We start from the raw sequence: 19,169 nt of genomic DNA, 5'->3' as shown, positions 1-19,169 counted from the left end.
AGCATCTCCAAGTACACAATGCAGTTATTATTTTTTAGGTTATACATGTTGGTGTTATAGGACATCCTAGAAAGTATGTGTTAAATAAGTAGTAGAAAATGTAAGTGGTAAATAACTATGCTCTCTCCAGCAGTTGTTAATTTGTTTGTTACTAGTGTCTTGGTGGTTACAAGATCCCACCTCTTTTGTCTTTCCTCACCCCCCCCCCCCCCTCTTCTATGCCACCAAAAAAACATTAAAAAACATTTAGTAAGAGATGTGCACTGTTTTTTCAAGCAACTCTTATATGTATTATTGGAAATGCTCTTTTAGGTTCGCTTAACAAAATAAAGATTAGTTTGACATTGGCGATATATTTGTAGTCATATATTTCAAAAATAGTTTTGCCAATTCTTGACGTACTAAGAATTTCTTCATTCGTAATTTAGAACGGTCACTCCAAATTTGAGATCCGTAGAAAGTTATGGTTTATTTAACTCTAGGAAGAAAAAACAATAATTTTTTCATGGACTTTTTTTGAGATACGTACGAAGAAATTTCTAATGGTGTATGAGATGTTTGGTTGATCAAGTATATTCTTGCCACATATGAACTAACCGCTAGAAAGTGGCTTTTTTTTCTTAATCTATAAAAAGAAAAAAAAATGACTAAGACTTAATTAACTGATAGCCGACTGTCACATAGACACACCACCATTACGTGCAACTAGTTTTATTGCACATTTTACACTTCGCAGGGAAGTTTAACTGGTTTTAATTGGGAGGTATGAAATCGATTTCATCAAACCTTGAAAAAAATCATCTGATTGACTAGGTGAGTACCAATTGTTGTACTAGTGCCGAACAGGGTGGTGGTTCGTGTGATGGAGCACGGATCTTGTTCTGGTGCGACCCAAAGGTGTGGTGTGGGACATCGGACAAGCCTAGGGATCAATGGTACCAATGGAAATGAAAACAAGACAAGACAAAACTTATATTAGAGCACACATGGGCTGGGTGGTCCCAAAAGCCTATGGTAATATTTTAGAAACGTTTGAGTATTTCACAGACAATTGAAAGATTATTATTTTTATTCAACAACTAAGAACCATATATCCAAATCAAGCCTTAAGATTCTTTAAATATACAAGTACTGGTAATATTTCTTGAGTCTCATATGAGAATTGATGGAGAAGTAACTCTTTCTAAATTGACTGAAATATACCCCCAAATCTAACAAAACTGACACATACATATGCGTTAAGTCCATCATCTTACAAAATAAGACGTGTATTCTTCATTTTAATAATCATATTTGCCTCTTTTTTATGAATCAGCTACTCTTTTGCCTTTCACCGAAAACATATCGGGCGGTGACTTGAAAGAAAGCCAAAAAAATTATGTGATGAAAATAGCTTTAAAAATTGATGCAACTTTTTTTACCCATCATCTTGTTTTTATTCGTTTGAAGCTATTTTGGTGCCCCGCATTTGATTAAGAAATTCAGATTCTTGCTCTACAAACAAAAACTAACGTCAATTACCAATAGAGAAACTTCCGTAATTACCGTGACTGTTTCGAGAAATGCTTTGTTTTTTACCATGCATATTATATAATGTGTCCATTATTCACTTTTTTTGAGGTTCGTGTCATAGTGTGTATATGTTTTAACCGTCTTATAGTGATAAAATATGATAACGCTAGAATATCCTAAGAGAAAAGAGAAAATTCCACGAAAACTGCTAAAAAAAAACCAACGGCACGGTCTCACATTTTCTAGTCCACGTACAAACATTATGATAAAATAAGGACTCATTTGATTCGAACTATAGAAAAAATATACGAATAAGATATATGTGAATCATATGGGAAGGAAAATTCTCTATGACTGTAGTAAAAAAATCCATCAGTTTTGACATAATGTTACATTGCTTTGAAATTTACACCAAAAGATTTTAATAGGATAAGTACATATTGGGAAACTCAAACCGGAGGCCATGCTAAATATAGCCCTTTATTTTCAAACACACGGAATTCATATTTCAAAGTTTCAAAAAATCTAAAATAAAATTCTAGAGGTACCCATCCATTGATGTATATACTACAAACGTGTGGTGTACATCATTGGCTACCTCTATAAGTTTTTTCCAGATTTTTTTAAAATTCAAAATATGAATTTTAAATGTTAGAAAATAAAGAGTTAAATGTAGCTCGGCCTCCATTTCTCCACTCTCAGGCTCGTGTAGTATATTATGTACGAAATTTTCATAGGATTTTAGTCCTACACAAATTGTATGAAAATCATACAGTATGGATTAAAGGAGTCCTGAAATAAAATTAATTCCGAGACATGATGTAACACATTGAAACCTGAATTTAATGGATAAAAAATCTATAAAATGTTGCACAAATCTCTAGGTAAAAGTGACCGCTGGATCCGGGCATCTAGCGGGCATGGTAAAAAAAAAGTCGGCTATCGGTTTCTTCCATCCGCTCTAGTTAACTTTGTCACACTCCGTACAGTCCACGCTCCCGTCCCTGCACTCCCTCCAAAAGGTACAACCAAACCCTAATAATCAGCAATCTGGCTACTGATGCAAGTGGCTTGGCCTCCGTAGCTACATTACCTCTCGATCCCCTTCTTCCATTGAATCGTACCCCATCCTTCCTTGCCATCTCCGGCCTCACCACAATGGCCACCGTAACCACCACAACCGTCACCGAACCTGACAATGCCGACGCGTCCACACCACCGCCGTCTTCGCCGTCGACCAAGAAGGCGATGTACGAGCTAGCCGCCCGGAACATCTACTACGCGAAGCCGGTGGCGGCGCCGACATCGTCGCTTGCGCAACTCCTGAGGCCGTGCGGTGCGGCACTGGCGACGCCGGATTACATTCTCCGTGACGTGTCGCTTTTGGCGCGCGCGGGTGAGATCCTCGCCGTCGTCGGCCCGAGCGGCGCCGGCAAGTCCACACTGCTGGACATCCTCGCCGCGCGGACGGCGCCCACACACGGCCGTCTCCTTCTCAACTCGGCCCCGCTCCGGCCCTCCTCCTTCCGCCGGCTCTCGGCTCACGTGCCCCAGGTTGACGTCGCGCTGTCATTGCTCACCGTCGCCGAGACGTTCACCTTCGCCGCGTCGCTGCTGCTCCCGTCGTCGGCGTCGGCGGCCTCTGCCGCAGTAACCACGCTCCTCTCGGACCTCCGTTTGATGCACGCGGCGCACACGCGGGTCTCTGCCTCGCGACTCTCGGGAGGCGAGCGCCGGCGCGTGTCCATCGGCCTCGCTCTGCTCCGTGAACCCGGCGTCCTCCTGCTCGACGAGCCGACCTCCGGCCTCGACTCTTCTTCGGCTTTCGTGGTCGTCGGCTGCCTCCGCGCCGTGGCGGCTGCCAGAGGCACGACGGTGGTGCTGTCGATCCACCAACCGAGCGCGCGCCTCCTCTCTGAAGTGGACTCGCTACTTCTCCTGTCCCGCGGGACGGTGCTCCACCACGGCTCCCTCGCCTCCCTCGACACCGCACTTCTCTCCCACGGCTTGACAGTCCCAGCACAGCTCAACCCACTAGAGTACGCCCTCGAGGTCATCGACCAGATCCCCCATACCTCACCATCCTCCCCAGAACCTAAATCGGCGCAAGATCTCGCCACAAAGCCATCAAAACACAACAAGGCAGCAGCCATGGCGACACCGCCCTCGTGTACTTCGGCGTGCTCGCGGATACACGAGTTTTTGGTTCTGTACAAGAGGGCGTGGAAGGTGGTGTACCGGAGCAAGCAGCTGCTCCTGACCAACTTCCTGGAGGCGGTGATCGTCGGGACGCTGCTGGGCACCATCTACATCAATGCGGGCTACGGCGAGGTCGGCGCGCACAAGCGGCTGGGGCTGTTCGCCTTCACGCTGACCTTCCTGCTCACCTCCACCACGGAGACGCTTCCGACGTTCGTGACGGAGCGACCGATCGTGCTCGCTGAGACGGCGGCGGGGCTGTACCGGCTGTCCTCTCACGCGGCAGCGGCCACGATGGTGTTCCTCCCGTACCTTCTGGTGGTGGCGCTGCTCTACTCGTCATGCGTCTACTTCCTGGTCGGGCTCTGCGCGTCGCCAGCAGCTTTCATGGTGTTCGTGTTTGTCGTGTGGGCTGTTGTGCTCACGGCCAACTCCTTCGTGCTGTTCATCAGCTCATTCGCCCCGGACTTCATCGCGGGGATGTCGCTGGTGTCCGTGTCCCTGGCCGGGTTCTTCCTGTTCTCCGGCTACTTCCTGTCGCGGGAGAGCACGCCGTCGTACTGGGTGTTCATGCACTACGCGTCTCCGTACAAGTACGCGCTGGACGCGATGCTCGCCAACGAGTACTCGTGCGCGGCGAACCGGTGCTTCGGGGTGGCCGGCGCCGGAGGGGAGTGCTCGCAGACGGGGCTCGACGTGCTGTCGTCGAAGGGGCTCACGGCGGAGGAGCGGTGGACAGGGGTGCAGGTCCTCTTCGGCTTCTTCCTCCTCTACAGGGTGCTCTACTGGGTTGTGCTCAGCCGGAGAGCGTCCAGGGCCAAGAGATGATCGCCGGCCGATCCATGAACGTCGTCGTCTCCACGCCTACACACATGCATACGTGCGTGTGAACGCATGCATGGCCTCCATGGAGAGACGACGGTGCTTCATGCCTGCATGTGACAGCAATCAAAAGGTATGCCAATGGCGGAGATAATAGATCAAAGTGTGTTTATCCGGTAATTAAGCTATTATACTGATGTAAATTGTGAACATAAACCGACTTCTACATAAATGTATGCAAGGATAATACGTAATAAAATTGAGAACTCTCTACATGTCACTGATTATGAACTCAGTTTGTAACCGACTATTGCTCGGTAGTATAGAGGGATCTGAGGTCCTCTTTAGTGGTTTCTGGGGGGGGGGGGGGGGGTTGATAGCTGTGGATATTGGCTTGCGTTCCCTTAACTTTGTTCATTCAACACATGTAATGCAACTATAAATTATGTAAATATTAAGAAGGCCAGGTTATCTGGAGGTGGTGTTTTAGCTCATAGGTACATATATGAACCTATTATGAAAAATCCATAAAAAAAATTCAAATGTCAAAAAACTCTGAAATTAAAGTTCGCATGTATATAGTATATACTGACATTCATAATTCACACATAAGTTCTTGGGAAAAGAAGATTTTATGTGGCCTATGCAAAAACACACAAAAAAAATTCAAAAATAGTCATGTTAGAGCATTAAAATTTGTCTTTTTTACGTGTGACACAAAAGAATTGTTCTTTTTTCCCAAAGACTCTTGTAAGAACCTGGAACATCTAGATGTACATGTGGAATTTTATTTGAAAAAATGACATTTTAAAATGTATTTTCACACAATGGGTTCATATGCACGCGTGAGCTGAATTGGATTTCCCTGATCACATTTTCAAACTTAGGATCAAGATATTACCATTTTCATTTCAAGCTCACTTTAGATAGCCTACCAACTAGAAATTGCAACTACACGTACAATTCGTTGAAGTTGCAAGGCGAGAATACTGAAATTATATGCTGACTACCCCAGAAGGAAAAAAATATGTTAACTAGTGTTGGCAATTCTAAATAACTAAGATATATGGAAAAAAGACCGAATCAGAAAATTAAAGTCAACTAAAATACTTCTTCCGTCTTAAAAAAAAGCTGCTCAATTTTGTTTAGATACGGAGGTATTTTGGGATGAGGTAGTATAATAATTTCCAAGTCAAGTAAGCTATAGTTAGTCAAATTTCCTTCCATTGTCTCAACTCCATTGTCACTGCCGTTGCCATGGTGAACGACGCCTGATCAAGCAATTCCTCTACCTCTAACCCTACACCAGTTTTGGCTACTCATCTACCATAATGTGCCAAACCTTTTGCTGAGCCATTGTATTTCACACACCTCTATCGTTGCCACGACCTCCGCATCTTCTTCGGCTCTAGCTAGGTGGTTGGAGATAAAGAAGGTTAGAGAGAAAGTGAACATTTGGTGACAAAATCAATTGACTGTGAACAAATTTTAAAACGTGAATGGGGAATAGGTTCTTGAAAATAATATTGAGCAAATGGTCGGACTTTAGCATATGGAGCGAACGAGTATCCAGCCATTGAATTTTTTGATCGACGCCGGTTGGAACCTCATGGATGTGCTTGCTCTGAGTTAGGTCATAGGAGATTCATGGATTTTCCTGGAGTTTTGTAGATGTTCCATCGAAGTACTTTGGTGTGTGAGCCTCTTTGTCAGAAGTTTCGCACACAATAGAAATCTAGAAGTATGAATCAGCGGTGGAAAACCTTCCGGTGGGTAGTGACCTACCCTTGATTATTCCCTAGTGCTAATCTCACAAAATAGTAGCACGAATAGATATGGCATGCTCTGATAGCATGTGGCAGTGATTAGTGGTATAGTCCTACTGGCAAATGTTCATGTGTAGTCTGTTGCGTATTGATGTCCACAGATCAGCGGCAACTTCCATACTAAAGTACGTATGTTGTAGCACTAGCATATCGGTTGTCTACAAGGGCGGGACCTTTTCTTTTTAACTAGTCTTAGAGTGGATGTCACAGCCTTGAGTTATTTTTATTGAATACATGAGATTGCAAATTTGGATGGAATGAATAAACTGGAGATATAAAGTATTACAAACTTGTGGCATTTGTCAATCGTCCTTCCTGGTACACAGGCCGCACACCGTACAGTACATGCCGGGACGATCGAGTTTGAAAGACCAATCATGCAGATGCATGCATGAATTATTTGTGCGTGCGATCACATCCCACAAAATAAACCTACGAGTTAACTATACCTGGATTCGTAGGTAGTGGGATCGATTGACCATCATATAATTAGGGCGAAGTGTGCCAGTGTGCATGGCGATCGATGAGCTTGCACGCATGTGGGAGGTACGCAGTTTCGTCGGCTACCTCCATCCAAGCTAGGGACAGCGAGTTCCGTCCCATCGCGCCGAGCATTGCCCCTCACGGGTCCTTGGACCTCTCTGCGCTGGGGAGTGCCCGTGAGCTATTCTTTGTCGCCGCGGACAGGTAAATAAATGTTCCGTGTCGCGTAGGATGCTAACCAAAGCTCTCGTGACGACGCACCCAGCTAGGCAGGGCTCACCGCGCAATAGGAAATGGTTCTCTTCCGACGATTGATCTGGCGCCGCGGATATGCATGCATGGGTGATGTATGTAGGCGCGCTAAGATTATCTCCACCGGTTCAACATATTTCGGTCATCAAAAATAACCGTGCGCGTCCGTTTATGTGGAGCCGCAGATAGGAAATTGACCTTCGAGTCAGGATTGTCCGTTTGGCTCTGATATGTCTCGCGGCCCAACATATTTCTTTTTTTATTTTTCATTGATACTGTACTTGACATGTTGTCTACTTGGCGTCGGAATAACATTGGATAACCCAAAAACATAGGGGAAAAGGTAGAAAATCTACTTGGCGTCTAATTGTCACCAGTGAGGTGACGATCTCCGTCATCTCCTATGGCCAGTGTGGCACCAGCGGCGAAAGACGGTATACCGGCAGTGTAAGCGGAGGAGGAAGGGTAGCCAAAGCAGCCGGGCGATTCACCTCCCTTAGGTGGCGCGCAAACTCCACCGGGACGTAGCGGTACTGCTGCGACTTCTTGCCACCAAGTGAGGAGCCGGCCTTGCCATCGTGCTTCGTCTTGCGGAAGGACCAGCATTTGCCCATGGCATAGGTCGGGAGAAGGCGGGTGGCGAGGACTAGGATGATAGTAATGGCATGGGCGAGGAAATGACTGCCATTAGTGCTCCTTAAAAAGGCAGGCATGTTGTCTCACCTTCAATGCTCTGGAGCTAAAGTCGAGCGACGCCGCCAATGCAGGCACGCGGAAGGCGAGTCACGCCATTAAGGCGGCGTAGAAAGCTGCGAACCGCCGCCCGCCAATACTAGCGCGCAGAAAGACGCAGCATCCACAGTCACTGGTAGGCGGGCCCAAGTTCGAAGGGCGTGGATCCGTGCGCTAACCTTGCCGCGTCCGCGCAAACGCATTTGCGACACATATTTGGACCGTGTTTGCGTCCCCGCGGACAACCCGGTCAGTATGCGTCGGGCCGCTGGGTTGGGGTGCATACCCATTTTTTGACCGCACGGTCGCAAACGGATGTTTGGAGTCCATTTGCGTCGAGCAGCTAGAGATCTCTGACTCAAGCAGATCAAGATTGGTTATTTTATTCCCGCAGATTGTAGGACAGAGAAAATCTGACCTAGCGGCTTGACGCAAGCGGATCGGGAGTCGCGGAACGATCCATTTAGCTTAAATTTAGGATGGGAATATGACTGCCCAAACACACCGTGGGTGGCTTGGCTTGCATGTCCTCCCACGTCCGCCAAAGGCCCGCATGTCGGTGACTCAAAGAAAATAGGTAGGAGGTTTTCATTGCATCTGGCCAAAATCATCCTTATTAAGAGGGTTTAACCTAAACTAAGAGGGTTGTATCTACTCGCCATCGCGCACCCTACCATAACCGGGAGACCATGAGAGACGAGACAAACACCATGTGAGAAACTACTGTTAGACAACGGTGTGCTAAATCCGCAACCAAAATGCAAGCAAGTCCGGACAAGATTGCATGAATGACTTCAGCCATATATAGGGGTGTCAAAGGCCCTTTTCGCTCGACCTATCAGGATCACCTATGAAATTGTCTCGTAACAATACATAGTGACAGGGGAGCTTATTCCATTAAATTGCAATGATATTATTTGTTTCAATCCTCATCTACACCGTAAGCATATTTGCCATATTCATGACGATTTTCTAGCCTAACGTGAAATCAATAAAATGCCTACAGGCCGGGTTACCCGCTACAGAGCGGTTTGAGCCTCATCCTAGCTAGATAATCTTGGTAGCTTGGAAAACTCTATGGAAATTTCCAACGTATCCCTCACTTTGATTATTCCTTAGGAGAAATTCATTGGCGTGGAAAAAAATAGACACATAATAAAGGCACGCTGCACATGCCGAATACCTAACGCCGGAGCTGATGAAGCTCGGAATCTCACCACCATCACCTCCCACATTTCCCATATGGAGTACAAAAAGACTTTGGAACTGGTGTGAGTTAACTAAATATAATTTATACTAAACTTTCATATTTTTTCTTCTAATTTTGTTTTCTTATAGTACAAACTTAAAGAGTATATCTTCCCATTACATAGTTAGCATGGTTAACCATGAAATATACTAACATTAATTTATTATTTTCTGTAATGTAATGTAGACCCTCTGTTTTTATTTACCTTGCGTTCTACATTTGGTCAAATTCAAATTTTACAAAGTCAGAACTATCAACATTCACAATACCAAATATATGCATATAATATAGATTTATAATTTCTAACTATTCTAATACCATAGATTTTATAGTGTATATGTTAATATATTTCCCTAAGAACTTGATCAAACTTTACAAATGTGACTTTGACTAATCCCAAAAGAAGCGGTGAATAAAAACAGAGGGAGTACATCCAAAAATACGCATACCCTGCAGATTAAAATATATTTTGGAAAAAAAACTGTTTTAATTTTGTATTGTAAGATAATGGCTAAAATGAAAAAATATACACATCCTTATTTTTCTCAGTTTCATTAAATAACTTCAATATTTTGGTATAAGTTTCTGTTGGGTATTATGTAATAAATATCTTGGTTTTGGTTTCCAGTGTATCATTATGTAAGGAATAAAATAGAAATTTCTAGAATTTAAATTGAAGCTGTTAGCTTGACTCTCTACCATCCTTTTCACAGCCAATGTGTCTAACAAATTATAGTGTGTTCAATAAAAATCTGATAATGCATGTACTCTGTGAACTAGAAATTTAAATATCATCACTTGTACTAATCACCACACTCATACAAAATACTATGGATTCTACAACTTCTGCATATACATAAGATTTGATTTTCCTAGACTCGTCTCAATATGGTGTTGGGCTGCACAAAACATTTTCCCTACACAGCAAGCCAAACACTAAGATCTAGTTCAGGTTTTAGGCGATGCAGATTATCCCCAGACGCATGGTTGCGAAACTCGATGAAGCGCATGCATTAGGGCAGTGTTGTCCTTCTTCCGCTCGATCACACGAACTGATCCGGGGCAGTGTTGTCCTTCTTCATCTTCACACCGATCTTACGGTGTCTCTGCGTATCCACAAGAAATTCTGAATGTAATGTTTGCTGGTACATACTGTCATATTGTCTTGTGTTCTTTATCTGGCACTCAAAGCATGTTACAAGATTTCTTTAGCCATAGCCTGAAAATTGTTCGCTGTAGAAAAATACTGAAACTAGAATGGTCACATTCAGAAATCGATACTGAAACTTGTCTCCGAAATTGCATGTTAAAAAGGTTGGTTCGGTGGGGAAATAATGCTACAGGTAGCATCTAGCATGCAGGCACAAGCTCGTCCGTGCATTTCTTTGATCTTTGGGAAGCTGGAGGAAGTTTATTGGTTAGTAAAATCCAAGTTTTGCTCAGACTTCATGAAGTAGCCTGATATTGTCTTTTGTTGAATGCTGTGTTTTCATGCACTCAACTAGAATGTGTTCTTTTGGTTGTATTCTAGTATTGTCGCAATGGACTCATAATGCACGTTGGCAAGCACATATGGGTTATGTCATCTCAATACGAGAACAACAGTGACCATAAAGTTCACTTATTTAGTAGTTTTTTTTTATTACCGACTAGGACTAAACACAATCTCAATTCTTACATTCGATCGATCAAAATCTCAATCTTGTCACTGATCCATTACAACATTCATCAGCTTTTCCATGCTATCATCTTTCCGTCGTTTTCGTCTGTAATGGGTTTTGCCATTCAAGGTTCTCCATCTTTCTCTCTTTATTTATACCTTTATGTTTATTTATATCTAACGTTTTTGTTGGACATATATGTTATCACTTTAACAAATCCAAAACAGTAGCTCAGCACGCCGGCTACTCCAGCCGCCCGGAAAACGGTGACTCCTTAGAACTGTTATTTATCCCAATTTGTGGCATGTTGGTCACTAGCTTACAAGTTACAAGGGTAGCAATAGATATTGTAGCAGTCTCCTCCTTACCTAGATAAAATCTGAGCCTTCATGCCTGCTTGCCGAAGAGATTCTACTACTTCTGGTACCCATTTTGAGTCGACTTGTTCATCTTGATGCTTGACTTTGTCTAGCTTTTGAACAATGAAACATATATCGTTGTATGCATCAACCGACGTAAAGGCCGCGGGTTATCCTCCTTTGCGGAGAATTTACTATTCTGCTAGCATTCTCATATGCTGACTGACACGTCTCAAATTCAGGCTAATTCAATTCATACACCAACAACAATAGTTGTTAGACCAACTGATGAAACTAGATGATACCCTGTGCGTTGCTGTGGAAAATATTGTTATAAATTGCAGATTAACTTTTCATGCTGATCATCCTATTTTTGAGTGGTCACCGGCGCGTATAGAAAATAAATAAACCACATCTTTGAAATGGTAAAAATATTTAACAAGCCAGCTGATTTACTGAGCATTGGAAATATTTTAAATCAGATCATAAATTATTGTGATTGCTGGTAAATCATCAGTTGTATTTGCAATAACACGTCAGAATTGCCAAGCATTTGCTCTTCGATTTTCACAACTCAAGATTCTCGATTTAAACTTCTTAGGCCGCATGTGGTGCTTCAATACTACAACAAAATTGCTCTCCCGCACTTGCTCGAGATCCACCGTAAAATTGATTTTGTGGAAACTTTAGAAAAAATGTAAGGGATTGTAGCAACAAATAAACCTCGCCAATGATATACTACGACAAAATTGCTCTCATGTACTTGTTCGAGATCCACCGTAAAACTGATTTATAGAAAATTTAGAAGAAATGTAAGGGATTGTAGCAACAAATAAACCTCGACAATAGAGCAGGGACAAATCGAGAATGTGGGTGCTTGATGGAGCGGAACATCTGCCGGAACTAATTGCTTTGCTCTCCCCATGTGATCCAAGTTCTTTTCTTTTGCCCTGCACTATGTTACACCACCGGCATAAATATAAATATAAAATATTTTTCCTCATTTACAAAACAATACTTTGGGATTGTTTGATACTACTACCCGGTATAGTAAATATTCCTTGAGTTGTAGATTATGATCAAGAAAGATCTTGCACAAACAAATGTATAAACTAAAGAGACATAAATTGTTTTAATATTGAATATTTGAATAGATATCTCAAACTGTTTCTCCATCAGATCGTGCCAAGCATAATTTACAGAACACGGTACCAACCATACAGCTACTACCAACAGACAATTAGCTTTCTAATAATAAAGATGGTAGTCTTGAGTTCCTCGTGCAATTTCATGGACATGAATATCGTGTAATAATGTGTTAATAGGTTGAAGATACATGTTAACAAAAAGTGAATAAATACCGCACCATTTCAAGATGCAGGAGAGAACCGGTTGCAATATTGCAGCCAAAGGATTTTTGCTCAGATTTGCATGCTAATTTCTCCGGAGATAGGATACCAAAAATATCCATGCAAAGTAGGTGCAATCCAGTAAACAAAATGGTGGAACCTGAATACGTGCCTCAATGAGGTTGATGATAGGACTTGGCTTCCTCGATGCAATCAGCAAGAGAAAATAAGATCGACCAATATTCAATATCATTTGGACTCTCTTGCTTGCATCCCATGATCACACTCACACCAATGTTTTCGCAATCGCAAGCTGCTGCTACTGCTGACTGCAAGCGCGCGGTGGATTCGGTAAACGGCGAGGGCGACCAGTGGAAGAGATAGGCATGTTGTTCTTGTCTGTGGCACAATTGAGTGCAGCGACCACCCAGTACCCAAAGGGACACAAACTGGAAGGGGATTAATATATGGTGATGAGGAGGGATGCATGGAGTCATGGAGAATGAAGGGGAGAGAACTGAGGAAGAGACCAACAACTCTTCAATACACGCTGGGAAGGCAAGCAACCGATTGATGGAATCAATGAATGGGGTGGTGCCATGGAGTCAGGAGGAAATGAAGTGGGGGCATTGAAGGAACAAAAGCAAATTTGCATGGAAGGTGAAAGGAAGGGAAGTGGATGCACCGAACATAGAGGTCAGCAGGTCTTTTATCAGGCTGATGTGGCAGATATGCTGACATGGCAAGTTAGGATTGCTCAAAAATTGATGAGGTGAATGGCTTGCATGTTTAGAGAAATAGGTTAGTGGGGATGAACTATTTAGTTATTATAGATTTGTGGTCATTTGCCTAGCCCTTGTAGAAAGAACATTGTCTAGCTCTTAGTTGGTAATTTTAAATACGGAGTATTAAACTGTTGCACGTTTGACATAATAAATGTGCTTCACTACCCTCGGTCACTCTTCAGATGGCAAAAATGGTTATATACTAATGGTGGAGAGATGATAGAATGATAAACCGAGAAGTGTTATGACGGAGCAGTAGCAATATTTGGACAAATGGCAAAACTAAGATTCTAGTCAGTCATAGTGGAAGAAATGATTAAAAAAACTTATTTAGTATTATGTGATGTAAAAAATCTGATTTTGTATGGTATGATAGTGAGTACAATATGGATTCACCGGAGATATCCTCCCATCCCCAAACCGCTTGCTGAGGGTGGAACACATGAGCAACATGAGCAGTAAAACGAGGCCTCAAGAGAGGCCCTGTCTATTCATTTGAGATAATCTGATGAGGACCATGCTTCAGACACCAATCAGGGGATCGGCTCATCGGCGCCGTTATTTATTTGAAGTAAGTTAACGGCGACCATGCTTCAGAAGTTCAGAGACGGATGTCGGTACCTGTGGGAACCATTTCCATTTCTCGAAGAATATGATAACGGCTTTTATGACTGATCAAAGCTTCATTCTTTCCGGAATTAGGAATAAATCCAACTCGAGGGATATGAGTATATATGACCCATGGAAATGGAATCAGACTGCCTATGCAAAGTTCAGCGAAGCGAAGGGAGAAGGAAATGAATAAATTGTCCGCCATCAACGCTATTCTGGCCATTTAACCGAACCGTGAAAGCCAGCCACTACAACTAGATGCATATGCTGCAAAGAAAAATCTTTTTGTTCGAGCGTAGTGCAGGGCCGGGCAGACTACAGCACTTACATCGGATTTGGATTAGAAATTCCAGAGAATATTGGGTGATATTTCGCCAGGGCTTATTCGGTTCAGATACAAAATCCTACTAATAGAAAACCTGTATGGCAGCAAAAGGCTGTTAGAACCAGAACGCCCTAATTCAGAGATATTTGACTGCTTCGTGTATATATTCTGACTCTACACAGAAACTTGTTGACTCTAAATCTCTAATAGCTTCTTTTGCACAAGATTTCAGTCGTTGGCGCAACAGTGTATGCAGCTTATTCCTGAACGATCCGGGTCTGCTTGAAGATACATGCCCAAACGAAGTTATCAGACATAACCAGCTCGGCCTAGGAGATGGTGGATTTTTGCAGTGACTAATGTGCCGGCTTTCTCTCAAAAATTGTATTGCTAGATCTGAACATTTCAGAATCCTGCTTCAATATGCATAATTTTTTTCACAAGATTAAGCATGGTATACTCTAATATTTAATACACTGAATTTCTTTCTGAGCCGATCTCTAAGAACCCGGAGATGAGTAGCAATCATGCATGGCCTGCTAAAGAAAGCATTAAGGATTGCAAATTTTAAGACACGTTCCGTAGCAGCAGAGGTTCTGAACTACATGTCAAATTTTGATGCCATGATGTCCAACCTCAAAACCCTCATTTGGTCAAGCATTAATCCTTAACAGGGGTCAGCAAAGCCAAATATAGTTAATTTAACTCCAGGACCATTTCAATTATATTCATCCAGGAACATGTACCACAATAAAAAAAAATGAAAAGGATGAACACACATTCCTTTTGTTCACCCAGCAAATCAACAGTGGCACCAAAGAAAGTATCAGGATTGACATAACCAGCCTGGGCTAAGAGGAAAGAGCTAATTAACCAAGTTATCCTCTCTTTTTTAGGAAAAAATGACGGGGAGTTATCCTAATTGTGAAGTCTCAACGTACAGGCTGGGCCATGGAAAGGTCTGGATGATGATAAATTTGCACATGCTGGGCTCTACTATGTGAAGAAATACACATATTCTAGATCAAAGCATCTATCTGAAATTATTTTCAGTTAGTTTCTTTCATACACAAACAAGCAGCTCAAAGAGCAAGCCTGTGAATCGACGCATAACTAGGCCAAACACTACCACTTTTTACTCCTCATATATATGGGCCTTGAACAAATGAGTGATTAAGGTTACAATGCATGACTACTATGATTTTGTATAGCAAAATAGTCCTGTACACGCAGATCCCAATAGTATATTGGTTTAAAAAAAATTGAATGCAACATCACTCCTCAGATTGTACTTTAACAGAAAGTTTTTTCATATTCATATTTCTTTCTGAACTAAGTCCATAGTGCTGACATGAGTAATAAAGAGGAACAAGAACTCTCAACTCACCCCTTCCTGGGGCGGGGTATTGCCTGTCCCGCCTTTTTTCGTCCATCTTTATCAGCAGATCCCTCGGCATCGCTGTATCCGTGCAACTATCAACACTTGCATTAAATTAACTGGCATTTCCTTAATTTTGATATGATCTATCCTAAATGCTAATACGTGACAAGCAAACAAAACCCAGAACAAGAGATCTTTCATCTTGCACATGTGGATGAGGCTAATTGATTAACTCAACTACAGGTGACCGTAATAGATTTCTAGTATTCCAGCCCAGAACACATCCTATTCTATTCGCCAAGTATTGGAAATAGAAATTCACATAACCATGACCTGAGAAATCTATATTGCAAGAATCTCTAGCAAACACTGAGCATTTAGAGTTCTGCTTCAATGTGCAATAAATACCACTACCGTTGTTTCAAGAATGAGCATAATAACGAGAATACACTTAATTCTTTAAAAAAAGGTTGAAAAGGCTGAACACGGTGTAGGTATTATCATTTTTTTGTTAGTTAAGGAAGAAATTAGCAGCATTGGCTCTCGAGCCTGGCAGGACATAAGTAGGTAGTACCAAGCTTCCCACTTTTCATTAACCCAGCAAAGCAACAGTGTGGCATCAAAGAAAATATCAGGATTGGCAAAACCAAGCTGGGCTGAAACATAAAAGCTAATTAACCAAGTTAGCCTATTGTGAAGTCTGAACCGAGTTATTCGAGCTTCAGATACAACCTGAGCTATGGCCTTGTCTAAAAATATGGTCTAAAACAAGCAAGACCTAGAGGATAGTAAGTTAATACTGGGTTCTACTATTTGAAAATTATTCAGTTAGTTTCTTTCATACCCAAATAACCCACCTCAAAGAGCAAGTTGGTGAATCAACTCAAAATGAGCATATAATTACACTATGATCGCCTTCAGGGAAGAAACTGAAGTGACCAGTAAAACATGGGGATATGATAACCTCACTAGCATATCACTGAAACAACACCTAAAATACTTAAGCTTTTAGTAACTGGATAATCATTAGCTGATTAGCACTTCACTCTTAGGGATTAACAATTCAGAGTTGAGACACAGTATTACTTTACTTTATCAAATGATGGAAACGTGCGCTTGTCTTATATGTTTACACAAACCGAAATCAAACTACGTAAGTGTATGACTATGAATTTGTATATAACAACATAGTACACATGCAACTGCCAAAACTTGCATTAAATTAACTGGCCTTTCCTTAATTTTGATATGACATCTCCTAATGGCTAAAGAATGCCAAGCAAAAGAAACCCAAAACAAGCCATCTTGCATCTTGCAGACATGGAAGAAGATGGTAACTCCACTACACTGTGACCGTAATACATTAATCAATGGTTTCCAGTATTCCAATCCGGGACAAAAGCATTTAGCCTAGATTTTCTAAACTATCTGTCCATAATAGTAGTAGGAAATCTGACATCAAGGTATAATTTAGTAAGACCATTGCAAAATCACAATACAGTTGGGAGTCTGGCATGCAAGAATAGTTTATACACACGAGATTACCTCAAGGAAGTTTTGAGATTCGACTCCATGGTTAAGAAACTAGCTTGCTCTTGTTGTTATATAAACTGAAGATTGAGACAATACAAGCAAAAACATGTATCCTTTTTATGAAAAAAATGGATATACATAGCACATTGAGGTTTACTGAAATCACCAGGGAGGGGTGGAACCCTTCCTCGCCGAAGGAGATCGTGATCCCAGGCCTGGGTCTGTTGAAAACCTCGTCTTTGGAGTGCCTGCAGGTGGGGTTGACCCTCTGTAACTTGCACGGAGGGACTCATCGATGGTTCGTGTAGACTTGGCGATGGCATTTCTCACAAACTTCTGCGCTGCAGGAGACAGGGTCCTAGGGCTGGCACTGCCTCCCCTGGCAGGGGATGGTAGCGGTGGCTTGTGGAACATATTCGTCCGTGCCTTTATCCTCTTTGCAGCATCCCTGGACAGCACGTGCGCCTTCACATCTCGAACGGGTGGAGGCGGGATCTTGAAATGTGACCTCTCACTACCACCTGGTGTCTCGTCAGGATCCAACCTCAGCGGCGTTCCATCAATCTCACCCCACGTCATGAACGGGGACTCGTCTACGCCAGGTGCTGGCGACGGTGTTTTCACAAAGCTGTACCCATTGTCTGCCTTCTTCCCCGACTCGATGTAGAACGGGTTTGGCGTCTTCCTCAGATCCTCCAAATCGTACTTCTTCCCTTTGTCAGGATCATTGTAGGCAATTCCTCCAGGAGTGGAGCCTGCAACCAGAGCGTAGAGTATGGCGGCAGCCTCCTCCTCCTTGGGCCTCCCGTCTTCAGCCAGAGCCTTCCCATGCAGCCTGGTGTTGGACTTGTCAATCTCCTTGGTGAGCCCCTTTAGCCGCACAGCGAGCTCCTCGTCGGTGAGCGGCGCCTCACCTCGGTCAGCCGGGTGGTACATGAGCAGGTTCTTGGCCGTAAACTTGGCGCCCTCCAAGGTGCTCGGCGGCTGCCCTGACGTACCATACCCATCAGTTATCCGGTCGCGCTTGGCATCCTCCAGCAACTGCTTTTCGGCCTCCTGGCCGGGCTCCAGGAGGTGGGCGTAGCGCTCGCGGCGGCGGTGGTTGACCTTCTCGAGGATGCGCGAGAAGGACTCGTTGTCCTCGCTGGTGTAGCGGCGGAAGAAGCCGTCGAGCGAGAGCGCGGCGGAGACGTCCTCGTCCTCCTCCTCCTCGGGGTCGCCCGCGGCGGAGGGGGCGGCGGAGGGGGTCGCGAGGAAGGACGGGGAGCGGAGCGCGGTGGAGGTGGCGGGCGTCGGGGTGGGGAGCGGCCCGCTGCGCTGGAGGCGGCGGCGGCGGTCGAGGATCTTGAGCTGCGCGTCGCGGAGGAGGAGCGGGTCCCGGGAGCGCACGGCCTGGAGCCAGTCGAGGCGGTCGCGGAGGCGGGGCAGGTCCGGGAAGAAGTCGCGCTCGATGATGCGCTCGATGGCGACGACGTAGGTGTCCTCGTCCAGCACCTCCGGGCGGCGGCGCTTGGAGGAGGAGGTGGTGGTGGCGAGGGTGGACGCTGCGGCGGAGGCGGACGACGGGGTGGGGGAGGCGGGCCGAGGAGTGGAGGGCGCGGGGGAGGGCGAGGGGGAGAGGTTGCGAGGGGAGTGGCCGGGGGAGCGGAGCATCGCGGCGGCGGTAGCTCCGGCGGCTCTTGGGTTAGGGTTAGGTCTTCGGAAATTGGGGATCGTGGAGGGGAACAAGACGAGTTGCGTTTCGCGTTCGGAATGATTGGCTTTGGGTTGGCAATATTGACGCGAGAAACCATCGAACCGACCGAATCAGAATCAAAGTTGTTTTTCCTGGACTAAACGAGTGGAGATTTTTGGCACCCAGCAACGTGAACTTGTTTTTTTATCTTCAAAAAAAATAGTTAACTTGTTTTTGGCAAAGCAAAAAAGCAACGTGAACTTCTTAATTTAAAAAATAGAAAATCATATTTTTAGTATTTATAAAAAACTGAAAAATAGGGTTGTAGGCAATGATGTATCTCACAAAAATATAAGATACTAATTTTAAATAATTCATATTTTAAGCTAAACAAAAAAAAAGGATAGAAGTTGC

At 43.8% G+C, this 19,169-nt stretch overlaps 2 protein-coding genes across 2 annotated transcripts; one reads left to right on the top strand and one right to left on the bottom strand.

Moving 5' to 3' along the window:
- Positions 1–2,646: 2,646 nt before the first annotated feature.
- LOC124670268 (ABC transporter G family member 4-like) lies at positions 2,647–4,539 on the top strand. The gene has a single exon (XM_047206767.1). The coding sequence runs from the start codon at positions 2,671–2,673 to the stop codon at positions 4,537–4,539; it is 1,869 nt and encodes a 622-aa protein (XP_047062723.1). The 5' UTR covers positions 2,647–2,670.
- A 12,465-nt stretch (positions 4,540–17,004) lies between these two features.
- On the bottom strand, positions 17,005–18,831 carry LOC124675034 (splicing factor ESS-2 homolog). Its single transcript, XM_047211095.1, has one exon. The coding sequence runs from the start codon at positions 18,731–18,733 to the stop codon at positions 17,243–17,245; it is 1,491 nt and encodes a 496-aa protein (XP_047067051.1). The 5' UTR covers positions 18,734–18,831; the 3' UTR covers positions 17,005–17,242.
- Between the last annotated feature and the right edge of the window lie 338 nt (positions 18,832–19,169).

This window comes from Lolium rigidum, chromosome 7 (genome assembly GCF_022539505.1).
Source record: "Lolium rigidum isolate FL_2022 chromosome 7, APGP_CSIRO_Lrig_0.1, whole genome shotgun sequence".
In the NCBI taxonomy this organism is placed as follows: Eukaryota; Viridiplantae; Streptophyta; class Magnoliopsida; order Poales; family Poaceae; genus Lolium; species Lolium rigidum.
This window is presented reverse-complemented; position numbering and strand designations above follow the sequence as displayed.

What these genes read in the sequence shown, in the direction of transcription:
- LOC124670268 (XM_047206767.1), top strand. Translation starts at nt 2,671, where the DNA reads ATGGCCACCGTAACCACCACAACCGTCACCGAACCTGACAATGCCGAC.
- LOC124675034 (XM_047211095.1), bottom strand. Translation starts at nt 18,733, where the DNA reads ATGCTCCGCTCCCCCGGCCACTCCCCTCGCAACCTCTCCCCCTCGCCC.